The sequence below is a fragment of the Dromiciops gliroides genome, chromosome 6 (genome assembly GCF_019393635.1).
Source record: "Dromiciops gliroides isolate mDroGli1 chromosome 6, mDroGli1.pri, whole genome shotgun sequence".
In the NCBI taxonomy this organism is placed as follows: domain Eukaryota; kingdom Metazoa; phylum Chordata; class Mammalia; order Microbiotheria; family Microbiotheriidae; genus Dromiciops; species Dromiciops gliroides.
In genome coordinates, this window is record NC_057866.1 from 103,991,540 (window position 1) to 104,007,609 (window position 16,070).

General features: G+C 39.4%; 1 protein-coding gene across 1 annotated transcript in view; it reads right to left on the bottom strand.

Moving 5' to 3' along the window:
• SPON1 (spondin 1) overlaps positions 1–16,070 on the bottom strand; it is a 378,636-nt gene that overhangs the window by 264,994 nt on the left and 97,572 nt on the right. The window contains exon 3 of the mRNA XM_043971364.1: positions 5,259–5,392. Coding sequence (XP_043827299.1) covers positions 5,259–5,392 — 134 coding nt within the window. The remainder of the gene's footprint in view (positions 1–5,258; positions 5,393–16,070) is intronic.

The following is a 16,070-nucleotide window of genomic DNA, read 5'->3' on the forward strand; positions in this document are numbered from 1 at the left end:
ATTGCCACATGGCAAAGAAATTCATTCAGGCTTATCTTGAAATTGGCTGTGCACATATTCAGAACCCCATCAAATAGCCTCAATTAATTTTCTTCTTACCACTTAATGTTGGGCAATAAATCAATATTACATCCAAAGAGAGGCTACAAAAGAGTCAGAAAATACTTTTCTCCCAAAGTGAAGGATGGGGGGCGGGGATCCCATCAGAAGAGCAATCACAAATTTTACCTCATGGGAAATCCTTGTAACTTGGAAGATATCTTTTCTATGTGCATACATGTTGTAACGATCAAGATTAAATGGGGCTTGTATCTTATTTTTCCAGGTGCTCCCACCAAGTAGACATTATCATAGTTCTGAAGGCTGCCTTGTTAGTTTTATGTCTGCAACAGTTTTCTTCATTGCCTTGTATTCACTCACAAGTTTGTTTGTTTGTTTGTTTTTAATGGAGTCCCTGCTATGTTCCCAGCCCGCTATTACCACTGTGGGAATTATGGGGTAGAAGAAACGGCTCCAGTGAAATAGGAAACATTCACTAGAACTTTTACAACATCTTTCAGTAGAACTTATATAACGATGTTGTGCTTTAAAGGAGTTACCGAGTAGGGCTTTTTATTTATTTATTCTTTTTGTTGTTGTTGTTTTTTGTTTGTTTTGTTTTTTTTTTTTTTTTTTTTTTTTAGTGAGGCAATTGGGGTTAAGTGACTTGCCCAGGGTCACACAGCTAGTAAGTGTTAAGTGTCTGAGGCTGGATTTAAACTCAGGTCCTCCTGACTCCAGGGCCATCTAGCTGCCCCTACACATTTATTCTGACAGTGATACTGTTACACAAGAGATTTTTTTAGAAATCTTAGTATGGAAGGACTTTCACATTCACTTTACAAGTTTGACAAGAAAACAGTCTCATTCTCTTGCAGCCACTCCTAGTAGCATGAAAGACATCGTTTTGCCCAGTTTCGTGGCTCACCAGAGTCCCCCACACTTGGTTGCATATGGCTCTTGTCTGCTTCCAAAAAATCAGATCCACTTTTGGGAGATGGAGATTTTCAGTCCTGAGGATACAAAGGACTGTTTTTCAGATCCTGATAGTTCAGTCCCAGAGAGGGATCTGTAGATGGTTTGAGCAATGTTAGCAGAGGCATAGCTAGGACAGGGCATTTAAGGCTTTAACCAAGATGGACAAAATCTGGGGAGTGGGACCTTCATCATTGGGTCAGTCCAGGGATCTCCACTGTGTAACTTTTCATATTTCACCTGTGGAATGCAAGCCTGCTGCCTTGCCTAGGCCCTAGCTGCCACCCCCTTTTATAATGTTTTTACTTTTATTCATGCCTCTCCTATGGACGCAGAGAGAACAGGAGCTGGACTCCATAGAGCAGTGGTTCCAAGCCCAAATAGAAACCAGGAGGGGCAGCTAGGTGGCACATAGGATAGAGCGCTGGTCTTAAAGTTGGGAAGACTCGAGTTCAAAACACACTTCAGACACTTACTAGCTGTGTGAACCTGGGCAAGTCATTTAATCCCAATTGCCTTAAACATCCGGGGCCATCTCCAGTCACCCTGATAAATATCTTGCTACTAGACCCAGATAGCTCTGAAGAATAGAGTGAGGTTGGTGACTTTGCACAGTCCTCCCTTACTTAAATCCAACTCAATGCAAGTCATGCCATCACCCAAATGTTATGGTCCTCTTTGAGAATGAAGACCACATGTTAAACTTAGTTTTAAAATGTAATGTTGAGGGCAGCTAGGTGATGCAGTGGATAAAGCACCGGCCCTGGATTCAGGAAGACCTGAGTTCAAATCCGACCTCAGACACTTGACATTTACTAGCTGCATGACCCTGGGCAAATCACTTAACCCTCATTGCCTCACCAAAAAAAAAAAAATGAAAAATATAATGGTATCTATGTTTCATTGTATTTTTGTTTATTAATTAAATATTTCCCAATTATATTTTAATCTGGTTCAGCCTTACTCAGGAGTGTTGTGGCTCTGGATTGTGTATTTGACACCTGCTCTAGAGGACAGGATGACTCTTCTGGTGTGACTATGCCTAATTCAGTGCCATCCTCTAGTCCTTGTCACCCTATTGTTCTCTGCACTGTTCCACCTTCCACAGACTATCATTCACACCAGCATAATTGTCCTCTTCACTACTGACACATCTCCCCCACAACTGTTTTTGCCTTAGATGAAATAATTCAGTCAATCAATTAATACTTATTAAGTAGCTATTATGTGCCAGGAACTTGCTAAGCATTCAGGATACAAAAATATTTAAGAAAAAAACAATCCTTGCCCTCAAAGAGTTTATAATCCAATGGGGGAGATGACAAGCAAATGAATTCTTACAAACAGGCTCTATACAAAAAAAATGGGAAAACATTAAGACAGAGGAGGTGATGCTATTAAGAGGAGTTGGGGAAGGCTTTCAGTAAAAGACAGGAGTTTAGTTTAGTTATGTCTCTGAGTGAAGACACCTCATGGCATAATGGGCCAGGGAACTGAACTTGATTGTTAAAAAAGCCTGGCTTCAAATGCTGTTTAACCACTCTGAGGTGCAGATTCCTCATCTGCAAAATGAGGATACTTATAGCACCTTTAAAACTTAGAGCACTACATAAAGGCAAATTAAATGTGACTTAACATTGGAATACATGCCTAGTCTCCCAAAGGGATTCCTTTGAAGGGCAACATTAATTTGGCTGAATACGTTCTTGTCTCTTTGCTAAAGACTCAGTCACCCTGCTTTACAATCCTATCTCTGACTGTTCCAAGATAAGTCAAACACTCCAGGCTGAGAAAACAATGGAACCAAGAGAAACTGAGGGAGACAATTACATTATTAAAAAAAAAAAAAAGGCATTTCGGTTAGTTGACAATGGAAGCCAGCTTTTTCAGGTAATTTGCAAAGGAAAGTTCAGCATGGATTTAAAGGGAAATGAAGTGGATTAAGGGGTCACTGAAGGAACAGACAGAGGTCTAAGGAAGCCAGACAAAGGAACTCACTGTTCAAGTTGACAGCTGTGACGCCTTCAGTAGACAGAGGCAGAGACACAGAGAAAGACAGAGACAGAGAATCTGTGTGTATGTTGGGGTGAAGGGAGGAGAAGGGAAAGGTAAAGAGAGTTAGTATGCCTCTGATGTCGAATAACGTTGCTTTATGGGAAGCAAAATGATCAGCAGTCCATCATTAATCCCTGTAGTACTCAGCCTTCCCTGATATTTCTCTGGATAGTTCTTTGTAGGTCCAAACCCATCACTCCCAAACTCACACCACATCTTCTTACTTAGCCTCTGGATTTCTGGCTTCGATCTATGTAATCTTAGCATGGGGCAGGAAAGAAAGCGGACCAACATAATATAATTTATATTAAATGTAATTATTCTAGTATAGTATAGAATAGAATAATTATAAGACTATATTATATATTTTGATAGTTACATTAAATGTATGTGTTAATTATATTATTATGAACAACAGTAATAGCTTACATTGCAGTAGCACCTTAAGGTTCACAAAGTCCTTTCAATGTGATCCTATCAAAAGCCCTGTGAGGTGGATGGGGGGAGCATCACTGGGAAGCAGGAAGGTGTAGTGGATAACCTACTGCTTTAGTTTCAGAAAGACCTGAGTTGGGGGCAACTAGGTAGCACAGTGGATAAAGCACCAGCCCTGGATTCAGGAGGACCTGAGCTCAAATCCAACCTCAGACACTTGACACTTACTAGCTGTGTGACCCTAGGCGAGTCACTTAACTCTCATTGCCCTGCAAAAAGGAAGGAAGGAAGGAAGGAAGGAAGGAAGGAAGGAAGGAAGGAAGGAAGGAAGGAAGGAAGGAAGGAAGGAAGGAAGGAAGGAAGGAAGGAAGGAAGGAAGGAAGGAAGGAAGGAAGGAAGGAAGGAAGGAAGGAAGGAAGGAAAGAAAGGAAGAAAGGAAGAAAGGAAGAAAGGAAGAAAGAAAGAAAGAAAGAAAGAATACTTACAAGCTGTGTGACCACAGCATAGTCACTTGGAGGTAGCTAGGTGGTGCAGCAGAGTAATGATCTTGGGAGTTAGGAAGAGATGAGTTCAAATCCTGCCTCACTGAACCTCTCTCTGCCTCAGTTTAGTCATCCATTAAAGGGGGATAATACCTCCCAGGGTTATTGTCAGGATAGAATAAGATAAAATCTACAAAGCACATATAAAAATGAAGTATTATTGTTATCATCATTTTTGTCACTTAATTGTTCCTAGCTTGAGTTTTCCCATTTATAAAATGGATATAATAATAGCACCTAACTCACAGGTTGAGTGCCGCTCCAATGCAATACTGCGTATAGAACATGTTGTAACCCTTAAAGTGCACACACAAGGTCAGCTGCTATTATTTTCCCCTAACATGAGAAGACTGAGGCACAGAGAGGTTATAGCCAAACTACGAGGAGTTCTCGGAGGTGGATTTAACCAGTTCTTTCCCAACTGTGTGCCCCTTTCCACCAACCATCACACTTCTACAATGGCCTCTCTCCTCTTCAGCTATTGATTTCCTATCCAACCAGAATGCTGCTGCATTCATGGAGCCTTTCCTGATCCCTTTTATTAGTGATGACACTTGCCCTCAGATATCATTTTGCATTTTACATTTTAGCTTCACTGATACATTTATGTGATAAAGTATATTATACTTATCTGTGCATCTTATCCCCCTGCATACTGTATGGTTCATGAGGATAGGAACAGTGTCTTACTGCCTAAACTTTATATTTTCTCTAGAGCCTAGAAAAGTAATGTGCATAGTAAGTTTTAATAAATGTTTGTTGAATAAATTAACCCCCTCAAAAAACACACATCCTGGATTTCATGGAGTTTTGTGCCACTGATATCCTGCCAAATCATGGCTTTAGGATCCAGGGATGGAAATCGAGGAAGAGGCACCCAGTCTTTTGGCATGGGAGAGAGGAAGTTCTAAGAAAGGACAGAAGAGGAAAAAAGAAGAAGAAAAAAGGAAGACACCAAAAAACCAAACTTCTCCCACATCAAAAATTTTCCACTGGGGAATCCCACTTCTATCCATGTCTTCCCCTGTGGGGCAAATAGGAGGCTGTGTTTATGGTAATCTGAAACGCAGACCACAGCTCATTGGTGTATTTCAAGGTACATCCACCTAAGGAGCACTTTCAAACCTTTTTCTGTGTTCCTACTGCATTGTGGGTTGTCAATGGAGCAAAGAAAGCTGTTGCATTACTGTAAGAATATCAATTTTAACTTACTTTAGAATCACACAGCCTGTACCAGCAGGTGGAGCTGTCCAGAAAACCTGAATTCGTGTCCTCCTCCGTGGTGTGCTTTCTGTGACAGCCACAGGACAGTTACTCATGAACTGTGTTTCTTCTTCATCTATGATCTGGAGGAAAGAAATGGAAATAGACATATATGTAAAAAAAAAAATCTAGACTCACACTTGGTGATTTTCAAGTTTCTACTTCCAAAGATCAAATCATCAGTATACACATATATATATTAAATGTTTCTCAGAAATGTATAAAGGTTTTCCATCATTATAAGATCATAGAATATAGAGCTGAAAGGAACTTTCAAGTCAAAACTGAAACTAGGGTGGGGCAATTGGAGCTTCTCCTAAGGTTGCCAATGTGGGGGAGGGGAGTCATTCCATCCTGGAGCTGCCTCAACACTTCCAAGTCTTCTATCTGTCATATATGAGGGGTGTCTTCTCTTACCAGAGTCTTCTGTCTCCCTTTCTGCCACCTTTCTGAGTCTTAGAGAATCAAGGGTCAACTGTATTTCTAAATTGGGGCTCCCCATATTATTGAACCCAACAGTGATGGATTATGTATACCAGCCCCATCCAATTTCAGAATTCCTAGTTATAGCTCTGCTTAGGGATATAATTAAGCCCCTTCATTTTACAAATGAGGAAACTGCCACCTAAAGAGGTAAAGAAATTCACTATATGCCACGTACTATATGCCACGTAGGAAGTAAGTAGCGGAGCCAAGATTCAACAAAAATTTGAAAGAAAATTCTCCTTTGGAGTAGGAATTTATACATATTTTTAAAAGTCTCCCTTCTCATGGGGGAATCTGTGATCTCATTGATGTGGGTACTGCCCTCACGATGCGACCTATCCATCACCCTTCTCATCTTGCATGACTCTTGTCCATGTATTCCCAGGAATACATTACAGGAGGGCGACACTTGAGATGCTGAGAGCTTTCCTCTAAATCCCCTACCAAGAAAGTATACTCACTCCTGCCATGTGACCAGCCCACTTTCTTTTTCAGCAATATAATTAATTCCCTGTTGACATTCTTTACACTGTTTCTCTTGCATAATTCTTCATTGGTGATGTGATACAGCTTACTCACATCTAATATATGCCTTTCCATTGCCCTTTGGGCGACCTTCAACTTTAATACTGTGGAGACTGTGGTATTCCACAGCCACATAGCATCCTTGCTGTTAACACCTCTTAATTTATATAGCCTCTCATTAGAAAATTTCCACTTTCTCTTTAAATATTGCTATTCGCCCAGTTTAAACTTAACAGTTTTCTCTAATGCTCCAGAGTTTACAATCCAGAATAAGTTGTTGGAGGGGCAGCTAGGTGGTGCAGTGGATAAAGCACTGACCCTGAATTCAGGAGGACCTGAGTTCAAATTCAGCCTCAGACACTTGACACTAGCTGTGTGACCCTGGGCAAGTCACTTAACCCTCATTGCCCCACGCAATAAAAAGTTATTGGCAAAAAACCTGGAATTTCCAGTTTTGGTATTCTTTCTATGGTCCCCCTGTTTCACAGTGCTCCAAAGTCCCTGAGCCCCTGAATCTCAATCAAAGCCTAAACCTCTGACCTCATCTAAGTCCCATCTAATACCACACATCAGTGCCTCCTATTTCATACTGCAGCAGCCTCATCCACCAAAATCTAGTCTAGAGGTCTGCCCCTTGTAACTTTGGCTGCTGGGAGGAAGAGGATGAATTTTAGCAACTAGTATCATGGAGGTCTAGGCTCCCAAATGCATAGATGTCAATACTTACCCCTACACAGCACAGTTAGTAGAGCTCCTTTGGTCTTAATGTGCTATGTACCTACTTCCAATTGAGACAAGATGGGAAGGTGATGGTGTGGGTCCAGTTTCTTTTAGTCCTGTGGCTCTCTTCCACCTCATTCAAGGATTGACTGACTGTTAAGTCTGGGAATTTATATTTATTTTGGTGGTGGATGTGGGAGGTGAATGGCATTTTCCAGTAATGATTTCAACCAGGAAAGCAGCATTGGAGCTGCTAGACTTTTGATAAGTAGGATGGCAGAGGCTGGCCTTTCAGTTTAAGGGAATTGTAGATGGACAAAGGCAGAAAGTTGGAAAAGCATTGGGAATATATTTGCATAATAATGAGCAATCCACTTAGGCTAGAGCATAGTGAATGAGGGGGAACCCTTCAACAGATCTACAATTTTATCAATGTGGGTATTACTGCAACTTATCCATTCCTCTTATCCTCTGAAATTTTGGTCCATATTCTTCCAATATTCCTCCACAGGGCATCCATCAAATGTGGAAAGCTTCTTCTGAGTCTTTTCACATTTCATAGATAAATATGAGTTAAATACTCTGAAAATGGATCTGGTAGACACCAATCTCTCCATGAGCCCAAGACAATGTTTTTTCAGGCATATGTTCCCTTTAATACATTCTTAAGAGATAAAACTGGAAAAGTAGATTGTGTCTATATTGTAGAGGACTTTGCCAGGCTAATGAATGTAGCCTTTATTTAGTAGGCAATAGAGAGCCAGTAAAGAGTGTTGAGCAAGGGAAAGAGGTGATCTTCAGAAAATGAATCTGGCAACAGTGGCTAGGATTTATTGAAGGAGAGAAACTATTTCTGGGAAAGCATTGGCTGTTGGTTATGTTGGCTTCCTGGGGCCAGGTTTGCAAATCAAGCTCCCGTAAAACCTCTTAATGCCTTCTAAAACAGTTTAACAATGCAAGCAGTTTTTAAGCAATTACCATAGTTTTTTCTCCTCACTCATCCCTCACACAGTACCTATAGGTACACCAGTGTGAATAGAGGAATAGAGATTGCTATTTATATAAATAAAAATAGAATTACCAGTGAATAGGAAGCCAAAACAAGTTGAAGATATTAAAAAGAGCATTGTTAGGTTATGGTTTCAGGCTATATGGCTTGCCTAGCTACTGTCAATATAACTATAAATCAGTATTATAAGATTAAGTTAACCTTGACAATCGCAGCTTGAAAAAATTGGGTATCTCAACGATGAACAGTACATAGACTCTGCTTTTTCTGTGAGAATGCTGGGGTGGGGAAAGTGGAGAGAAGGAAAACACAAAATGGCAGGGAAGGGATGTTGATAGGTCAATGGCTAGTAAATGTCTCTGCCTTGAAGCTTGGAAAGTTAGCATTCCTACACCTGGGCAGGTTGGGAATCAAACCCACTACAGAGAATAGACCTATCCCACAACTCCAGATGATCATAACAAAAAAGAGAAGAGGGTTTCATATTAAGCAGGGGATATTCCTAAGGGTGTAGCTGTTTCACTTGAGAATAATAGAACAGTCAAACTAGAAGGGAACTTAACCATCATGGAACCCAAATGCACCTTGATTTTTTTCAACTAAGACCAAGATGGGAAATAAAGACTATAAAATTTTGAGCTGGTAGGAGGGACCTTAGAAATCAACTGGTCCAAATGTTTTATATCAATGAGTGACTATTTATTAAGTGGTTGTTAAGTGTCAAGCATTATGATAACCTCTGGGAATACAAAAAATAAAGAAAAAGGAAATAGCCCATTTCCTAAAGGAGAGGGGAGGGGTGGGAGAGAGAGAAAGAGAACACACTTTAGAGGGAAAGGACAAGTAGCTGGGAACAGGAGAGGATCAGGAAAATCTCCCTCCTAAAGGTAGTGTTTAAAATGAATCTTGAAGGAATCCAGGGATTCTAAAATTCTGAAGTAAAGAAGGAGAGCCTTTAAGGCATTGGGAAAAGTCAACGCAAAGACACAAAGACAAAAACAGAATAAGGAACAGCAAGCAAACCAATTTGTCTTGACTGTAGAATATGTGGAAGGGGATAATGAATATGCAGACTGGAAGTTCAATCCTTTCCATATATGACTGCTTAAATGAAATGCAGGTTGCACATCTCCCCAGTACCTATTCTAAAACCTGAAGTTCATGCCAGATCAAATTAAGATCAAGAAATCCAATTTTTAAAACTACAGTAATATTATATCTATATATGTGTGTGTGTGTATCTATGTATGCATGTGTATCCCCCCACTCCGGCACTTCCCACATTTGTGGTGGGAAAGGAGGCCCTTCCAGCAAAGGGATCATCAGCCTGACCAGAGATGAAACATCTGTAGCCTGCAAGACTGTATCCAGAGGCAGCAACAGTAGAGGGTTCACTGAGAAACCCTCAGGGTGATCATAAATCCCCAGTCTAGAAGCCCCAGAGAGCAGCTCTGGGTAGCTACCAGCACTGTACCATAGTACTGCAGTACTCTTCTGACCTGCACAGTCCAAGGGCCAAGCAGATCCTTAACACTCTGTCCTGAGACATCAGATAGAACCCTGAATATCTAGATGCAGAGGGTAGCTAACAGCAGGAGGTAGAGATCAACAGAAGAACAAATGGGATCCATAATGAGACCAAGAAGGATCAATACCCCCACCCAAAAGTACTGGAAGTTCAGTCCCTGCCAAAAATGGCTGCTTAAATGAAATGCAGGTTACACATCTCCCCAGTACCTATTCTAAAACCCAATTCAGGAACTAAAGATGGAAAGATGAGTAAACCAAAGAAAACACTAATCATTAACAATTTTTTTTTGGTAAATCTAACCACATAACAATGGGAAGAAATGGATTTTTTCACAAGTACTACCCAAATACTTAGAAGAAATGAAGATATAAAGTTGAAATAAAAAGCTCTAGAGGAAAGAATTGAAAGGATTATAAGTAGTTTAGAAGAGAAAGTGGAAAACCTTACCTCAGAAATGAAATTTCTAAAAACTAGAATAGACCAAATAGAAATCAGTGATCCCATGAGAAGGTGACAAATAATAGAACAAAATCAAAAAGTTAAAAAGTAGAAGAAAATGTAATATATTTGATATAAGCACAACTGATCTGAAAAATAAGTGCAGGATAGAGAATTTAAATCTGTTAGAACAAGAAAATAAAGTAAAAATACAAAAAAATCCATGGGTCATATCATGAAAGGAACACTAAAAGTAAAATTGTCAAGAAAGTCATAGCCAAAATTCAGAAAAGAAAACTAATGTAAGTATACACACATAGTTCAAGTTCTAAGGATCCTTGGTCAAAATTTCACAAGATCTGGTAGCTTCTACTAAAATGATAGGAGATCCTGGAATATATTATTTTAATAGGCAAAGGAGATAAGTTATCCCAAGATTGGAAGGCTATCTATCTTACAAAGCTGAGTATAATTATAGAGGGGAAATGGACTTTTAGTGGAACATAGGACTTTCAAGCATTTCTGATGGAAAGACCAAAACTGAGTAGGAACTTTAAAATGAAAACATGAGTCCAAAGATGGCTAGAAAGATAAATTTATTTGAGCCATTAGAAGTTTCTGTGTGGTTATATAATGCTAACATTCTAATAATGAGAGAAGACAGATGATTGTATAATCATATTTTCTGGTATTCATAACAATCCTGTGTACTAGATATTATGGGTGGTATAGTGGAGAAAGGGCTGGATTTGTTATCAAGAGGACCTGAATTCAACTTCTGCTTCTGACACTAGTTGTATGACCCTGAGAAAGTAATTTAACTATTCTAAGCTTCAATTTCCTCACTTTTGAAATGGGGATAATAATAGAATCTACCTTCCTGGCTATTAAACTATTATTAAACTATTATGGGGCAGCAAGGTGATACAATGAATAAAGCATCAGGGCCCTGGATTCAGGAGTACCTGAGTTAAAATCAGGCCTCAGATACTTGACACTTACCAGCTGTGTGACCCTAGGGAAGTCACTTAACCCTCATTGTCCCATCAAAACAAAGAAATAAAAAAAAAACTAAAAGAAAAGAGAAGATAAAAAGAATAAGATACAATTGTATAAAGGAGGAATAAGAGGGGGCTTGATATTTCTTATAATCTGGGAGAATGTGAAGAATATATACAAGTGTAATGTTTAAAATCTAATGTGTGTGTTTGTCCTTACCTGCTTACCCCCCACCCCCGTGTGTGTGTGTGTGTGTGTGTGTGTGTGTGTGTGTGTGTGTGTGTGTGTGTGGGGAGGGGGAAGCGGGGGGAAACTAGCTAAGATTTACTTAGAAATTCAGCAAAAGTTTAGGCTTTTAAGCATTTATTAAAGTATATTAGAAGTTAGTAAAGAAAGAGACAGCACATGTCTCTGAAAGAATGGAAAAAACATAGCTCAGATCTATACTAGAGAGAGAGAGAGAGAGACAGAGACAGAGACAGAGACAGAGAGCGTGAGCGCGCAAGCGAGTGAGCACACCTTCACCTAGCCACTCATGCTTCCCAAAAAGCAAGAGAATCTCAGTCAATTCCCCTGGAAGCCGCCTGTCCAACAGGAAGAGGGGTGGTCCCCATACACAGCTTCAAGCTAATTGGCTGGTAGCATTCAAGTCCATTAATTGACATGACTTAAAGGCAGTCCATGAACTTCCAGGATGCCAGGATGACCTTAGAAAGATTGAATTCTTTCTCAGCAGGGGGTTGGGGGTCCCTGGTTCTCAAACAAGACTCAAGGATAGTGGGGAATGAGCACCAGATGAGCCTCACTCTTATCTGAAATAGACAAAAAATCTCTTCACTCTCAGTACTATCTCCCTTGGCAGTTTCCTCACTCTAGTAGTTATAAACATTAATTTAATAAGTATGACTCTACATCTCTAGCCATGAACTCTCTTCTGAGCTCCAGAGCCATGTAACAAATAGTCTCTAGGAAATCTTCAAGTTATTATGTCACCAACACTTCAAACTCATGTACAAAAACCAAGTTTTTCTCCATAAACCTACCTTTCCTTCTATTACCATTTCTATTACCATATCTAATGTCTCCCATATTGAAAACATTAGCATTCTTTTTTTAAAACTCATCCCTATCCCTCATCTCTCAGGCAATCAGAAACCAAGTTCTATCACAGAATTTCAAATTTAGAAGGGACATCAAAAGCCACCTAGAATACCCCATACCTAAAATGAAATTCCCCCACCCCAAACAATACATTACATAAGTGGAAATACAATGTAGTTTTTTTTTAAGACTTCCAATGTGAGGAGGAGGGGACGACTCACCACCTCATTGAGGGAGCCCATTCCCACTTCTGGAAAGCTCTGATTATTCTTCCTTACACAAAGTCCAACTTTTAAGTCTTTGAAACCTCTACCTATTCTTGATTTTCCCTCTGGTGCCAAGCAGAATAAATCTAGTCACTCTTCCACCTGACAAGTCTTCAAACACTTGAAGATATAAATCACTCTCTCCCTCCCCCAATCAAGTCTTCTCTTTTCCAGGCTAAACATTCTCCATTTCTTCAATTGATGCTCAATTTACTCTATGTATGTCTAATTTTTACAATTACTTGATGTTGTTTCCCTCATTAGACTGTGCTCCTTGAGAGCAGGGGGCATCTTTTTTTGTCCTTCTAGCTCCAGCACTTAGTGAGATATCTGGAATGTGGTATGTACTTAACGAATGCTGGTTGGTTTATTGATCCTCATATGGCATGACCTTCCAACCCTTCGCCATTCTGGTTGCTCCCCTCTAAATGTTCTCCAAATTGTCAATATCCAAAAATGTGGTGCCCCTAAACTGATCAAAATCCTACATGTGTAGTCTGAACTGGACAGAATAGAACAGGGTTGTCAGCTACTTATTCTTGTGAGCTATGTCTCTCAATGTAGACCAAGATCACATTGGCTTTTTGGGGGGCTTTAATATAATACTACCGATCCATATTGAGTTTACTGTATGAAACAAAACAAACCATATATTTGTTTAGATAAACTACTGGCCATACTTCCTTGTATAGTTTATTTTATTAATTCAAGTATAATACTTTCCATTTATCCCCACTTAAATTGCTTCTTATTGAATTCAATGTTAATTTCTAGTCTTTTGTGATCTTTTCAGATCCTGTCATCCAATACCTTAGCTATACCTCCCAACTCAGTTAACATTTAGGTAAAGTCTATCAACAGCATTCCTCTGATCAACAAGTCTGATAACCCTGTTACAAAAGGCAATACGGTTAATTTGATATGATCTATTGTTGATCCTTTCATTTTATATTTTTCATTGATGTCAGTCACTTTACTCCAACCTCATCTGTACTAGACTGATTGTTACATTTTATTTCACTTATGCAAGTTAATAAAATATAATACAATAGAAAGACTAAATAATTATTTTGTTTTCTCTACAAGCCCCATTTTATAACGCATAATTCTAGGAACTGGAGGGGCAGCCCTAATGAACTCTTTGGTCCTTCTATTAGCATATTGGTACAATGGATTTATCAGATTAGCCAATTCAATTCAATAAATCTTTATTAAGTTAGCTTTGGGAATACAAAGATAAATACAAAACAGACCCAGTTTTGAGGGACAATTTAATCTAAAAAGGAGGAAAATACTTATATACAACTACTTATGACCCAGAAAAGAATGGGATAAGGATGAACAATGCAATCCTCCTTTATGGAGGAAGCTGCATCCAAGTCTGGAAAGGAGAGAGATATTTGACATCCAGAGATAAAGGGGTGGGGGCAGGCGGCTCTATTCCACAGCTCTTCGAATATCTAGGGAGGCTTGTGAGCAAAGACACAGAGACAGAAGAATGCAGAACAAGAAAGAACAGGATACAGCGTAGTCCAGTTTGTCTGACTATGAGGAGAGAAAAGCAGTAAGTGACAAGGAAAGGGAAGTTAAATGTAAGGTTTGGGAGCCTGTACCTTATTTGTTAGGCAATGTGGCACTAATAAGAGCAGCTAAGTGGCACAGTGGATAGAGTGCCAGGTCTGCAATCAGGAAGACCTGAGTTTAAATATGCCCTCAGACATGTCCTAGCTGTGTGACCCTGGCAAGTCGCTTAATCCTGTTTGCCTCAGTTTTCTCATCTGGAGAAGGAATGGCAAATCACTCCAGTATCTTTGACAAGAAAATCCAAATGGGGTCACAAAGAGACAGACACAACTAAAACAACTGAAAAACAAAAGTGGAACCAAAAAGTTTGAAAGGACATTATTTCATTGGCAAATTAAGAGTTATTAGATGAATAAAAAAGGGTATGATATGAGGAATTTAGGTTTTCAGATAGGATCAGTCTTTCATTTCTATGCTTAATATTCCTTTGATTCAAGGGAGGATTCTTCTAGATGGACTGGGAAGTGACAGCAATGGAAAAAAGAAACAAGAAATAGCAATAAAACTTTTTAAAAACTGAATCACAGACAGATTATACTAAAAGCTAAAAGGCCAGCTAGATGGCTACAATCATCTAAGTCAATAGAATCGAAAATCTAATGATAATCATGTCTAATAAAAAGGAAGGATGGATATAAAAGTGGTTGGGGTAGGGGGACTGATGGGTTTTCAGGACCACTCATCCATCTTTGATGTTCACTTGCTACCCAGCTGTCACCTGTGGCTCTAAGATGCTGTAGCATGTGCAGTGGTTATACTATAATAAAACTGTCTCAGCAAATGGGCTAAACCTGATTGAGGGTAACAAATGGGCCTCAACCCATTGGTGAATTGTGGGAGAGGGCAGTGTCTGCCCCAAACACGTGAAGACCTCCCCAGTGGAATGAGCAGAAGAGAACAATTTGTCCCTATAGCTAAGAAGGTGGCTGAAGCGGATACTTGGAGCGCTTAGAAATTGATCAGGCATCAACACCAAGGTCATCTACTGCATCCCAGGCCATCTCCACTGGTCCTAACTTTTGTCTTGCCACTAGACTTTGATGACTCTGGAACAGAGAGTAAGACTGATGACTTTGTACGATTCTTCCTCACTTAAATCCAATTCACTTGAAATACATCACCCTGTGATGCCATTGGCCTTCTTTGAAAACAAAGGACAAATGACAACAATATGGGCATGATCTGGCACTAAGTGTCATCTTGCTTCAGAATGAAAAGAGGCTCATCTAAGAACAGATGTCAGACATGTTTTAAATCAAAGAATAACCAGGGAAAATGGAAAATACATTCACCAATATTCTTTCTTGAAACAAAGGTACTTTTTAAAAGACCTTGAGGATGGATTTAAAAAAAAAATAAAAATGAGGGTAATGAATCCATCTTCAGTGACTGATCCTACCATAGACATGATGAAAGGGGAATGTAACAGGTCTTTCTCTGATTCTCACTGATGGAAGAATCAACAAAATCTCAGAATATGTCACAACAGAGGTCCCATTTCCTCTGATCTTCAATTTTAAATCTATGTTCACTGAAGATGCATCCTGGGTAAGTTCTATATCTTTGTAGTTCACTATATTTGGACTCTGAGCCATTTATTTACTGATTCTGGGCCAAGATAATGTTGCTGATCAATTTCAAGTGAAGCAATAAGATCTGATGGGAGCATCAGCGGCCATGACTATTAATTCCTAAAAAGATGTTGAAAGAGTAGGTAGCTTTGGAGTTCATCACAGCTAGAGTTAGGTAGGTGGTGTAGTGGCTAGAACACTCAACTTGAGTCAGGAACAACTGGGTTCAAACTAGGCTTCAGATACTTATTAGCTGTATGACTTTGGACAAGTCAAAACCTATTTCCCTCAGTTTGTCCAAATGTAAAATGGGGATAATAATAGCATCTACTTCCCAGGGTTGTGAGGATCAAATGAGATAATATGTAAAAATGCTTACCATAGTCCCTGGCACATAGTAGGCACTATATACATGCTAGCTTTTTATTATTATCTTGAACTAAGATCTCTACTTTAAGGTCATTTTCAAAAAGGAAGTAGAGAGATTTATTTTCTGAAGGCTGAGTTGCTTAAACCAGCACTTGGCATATT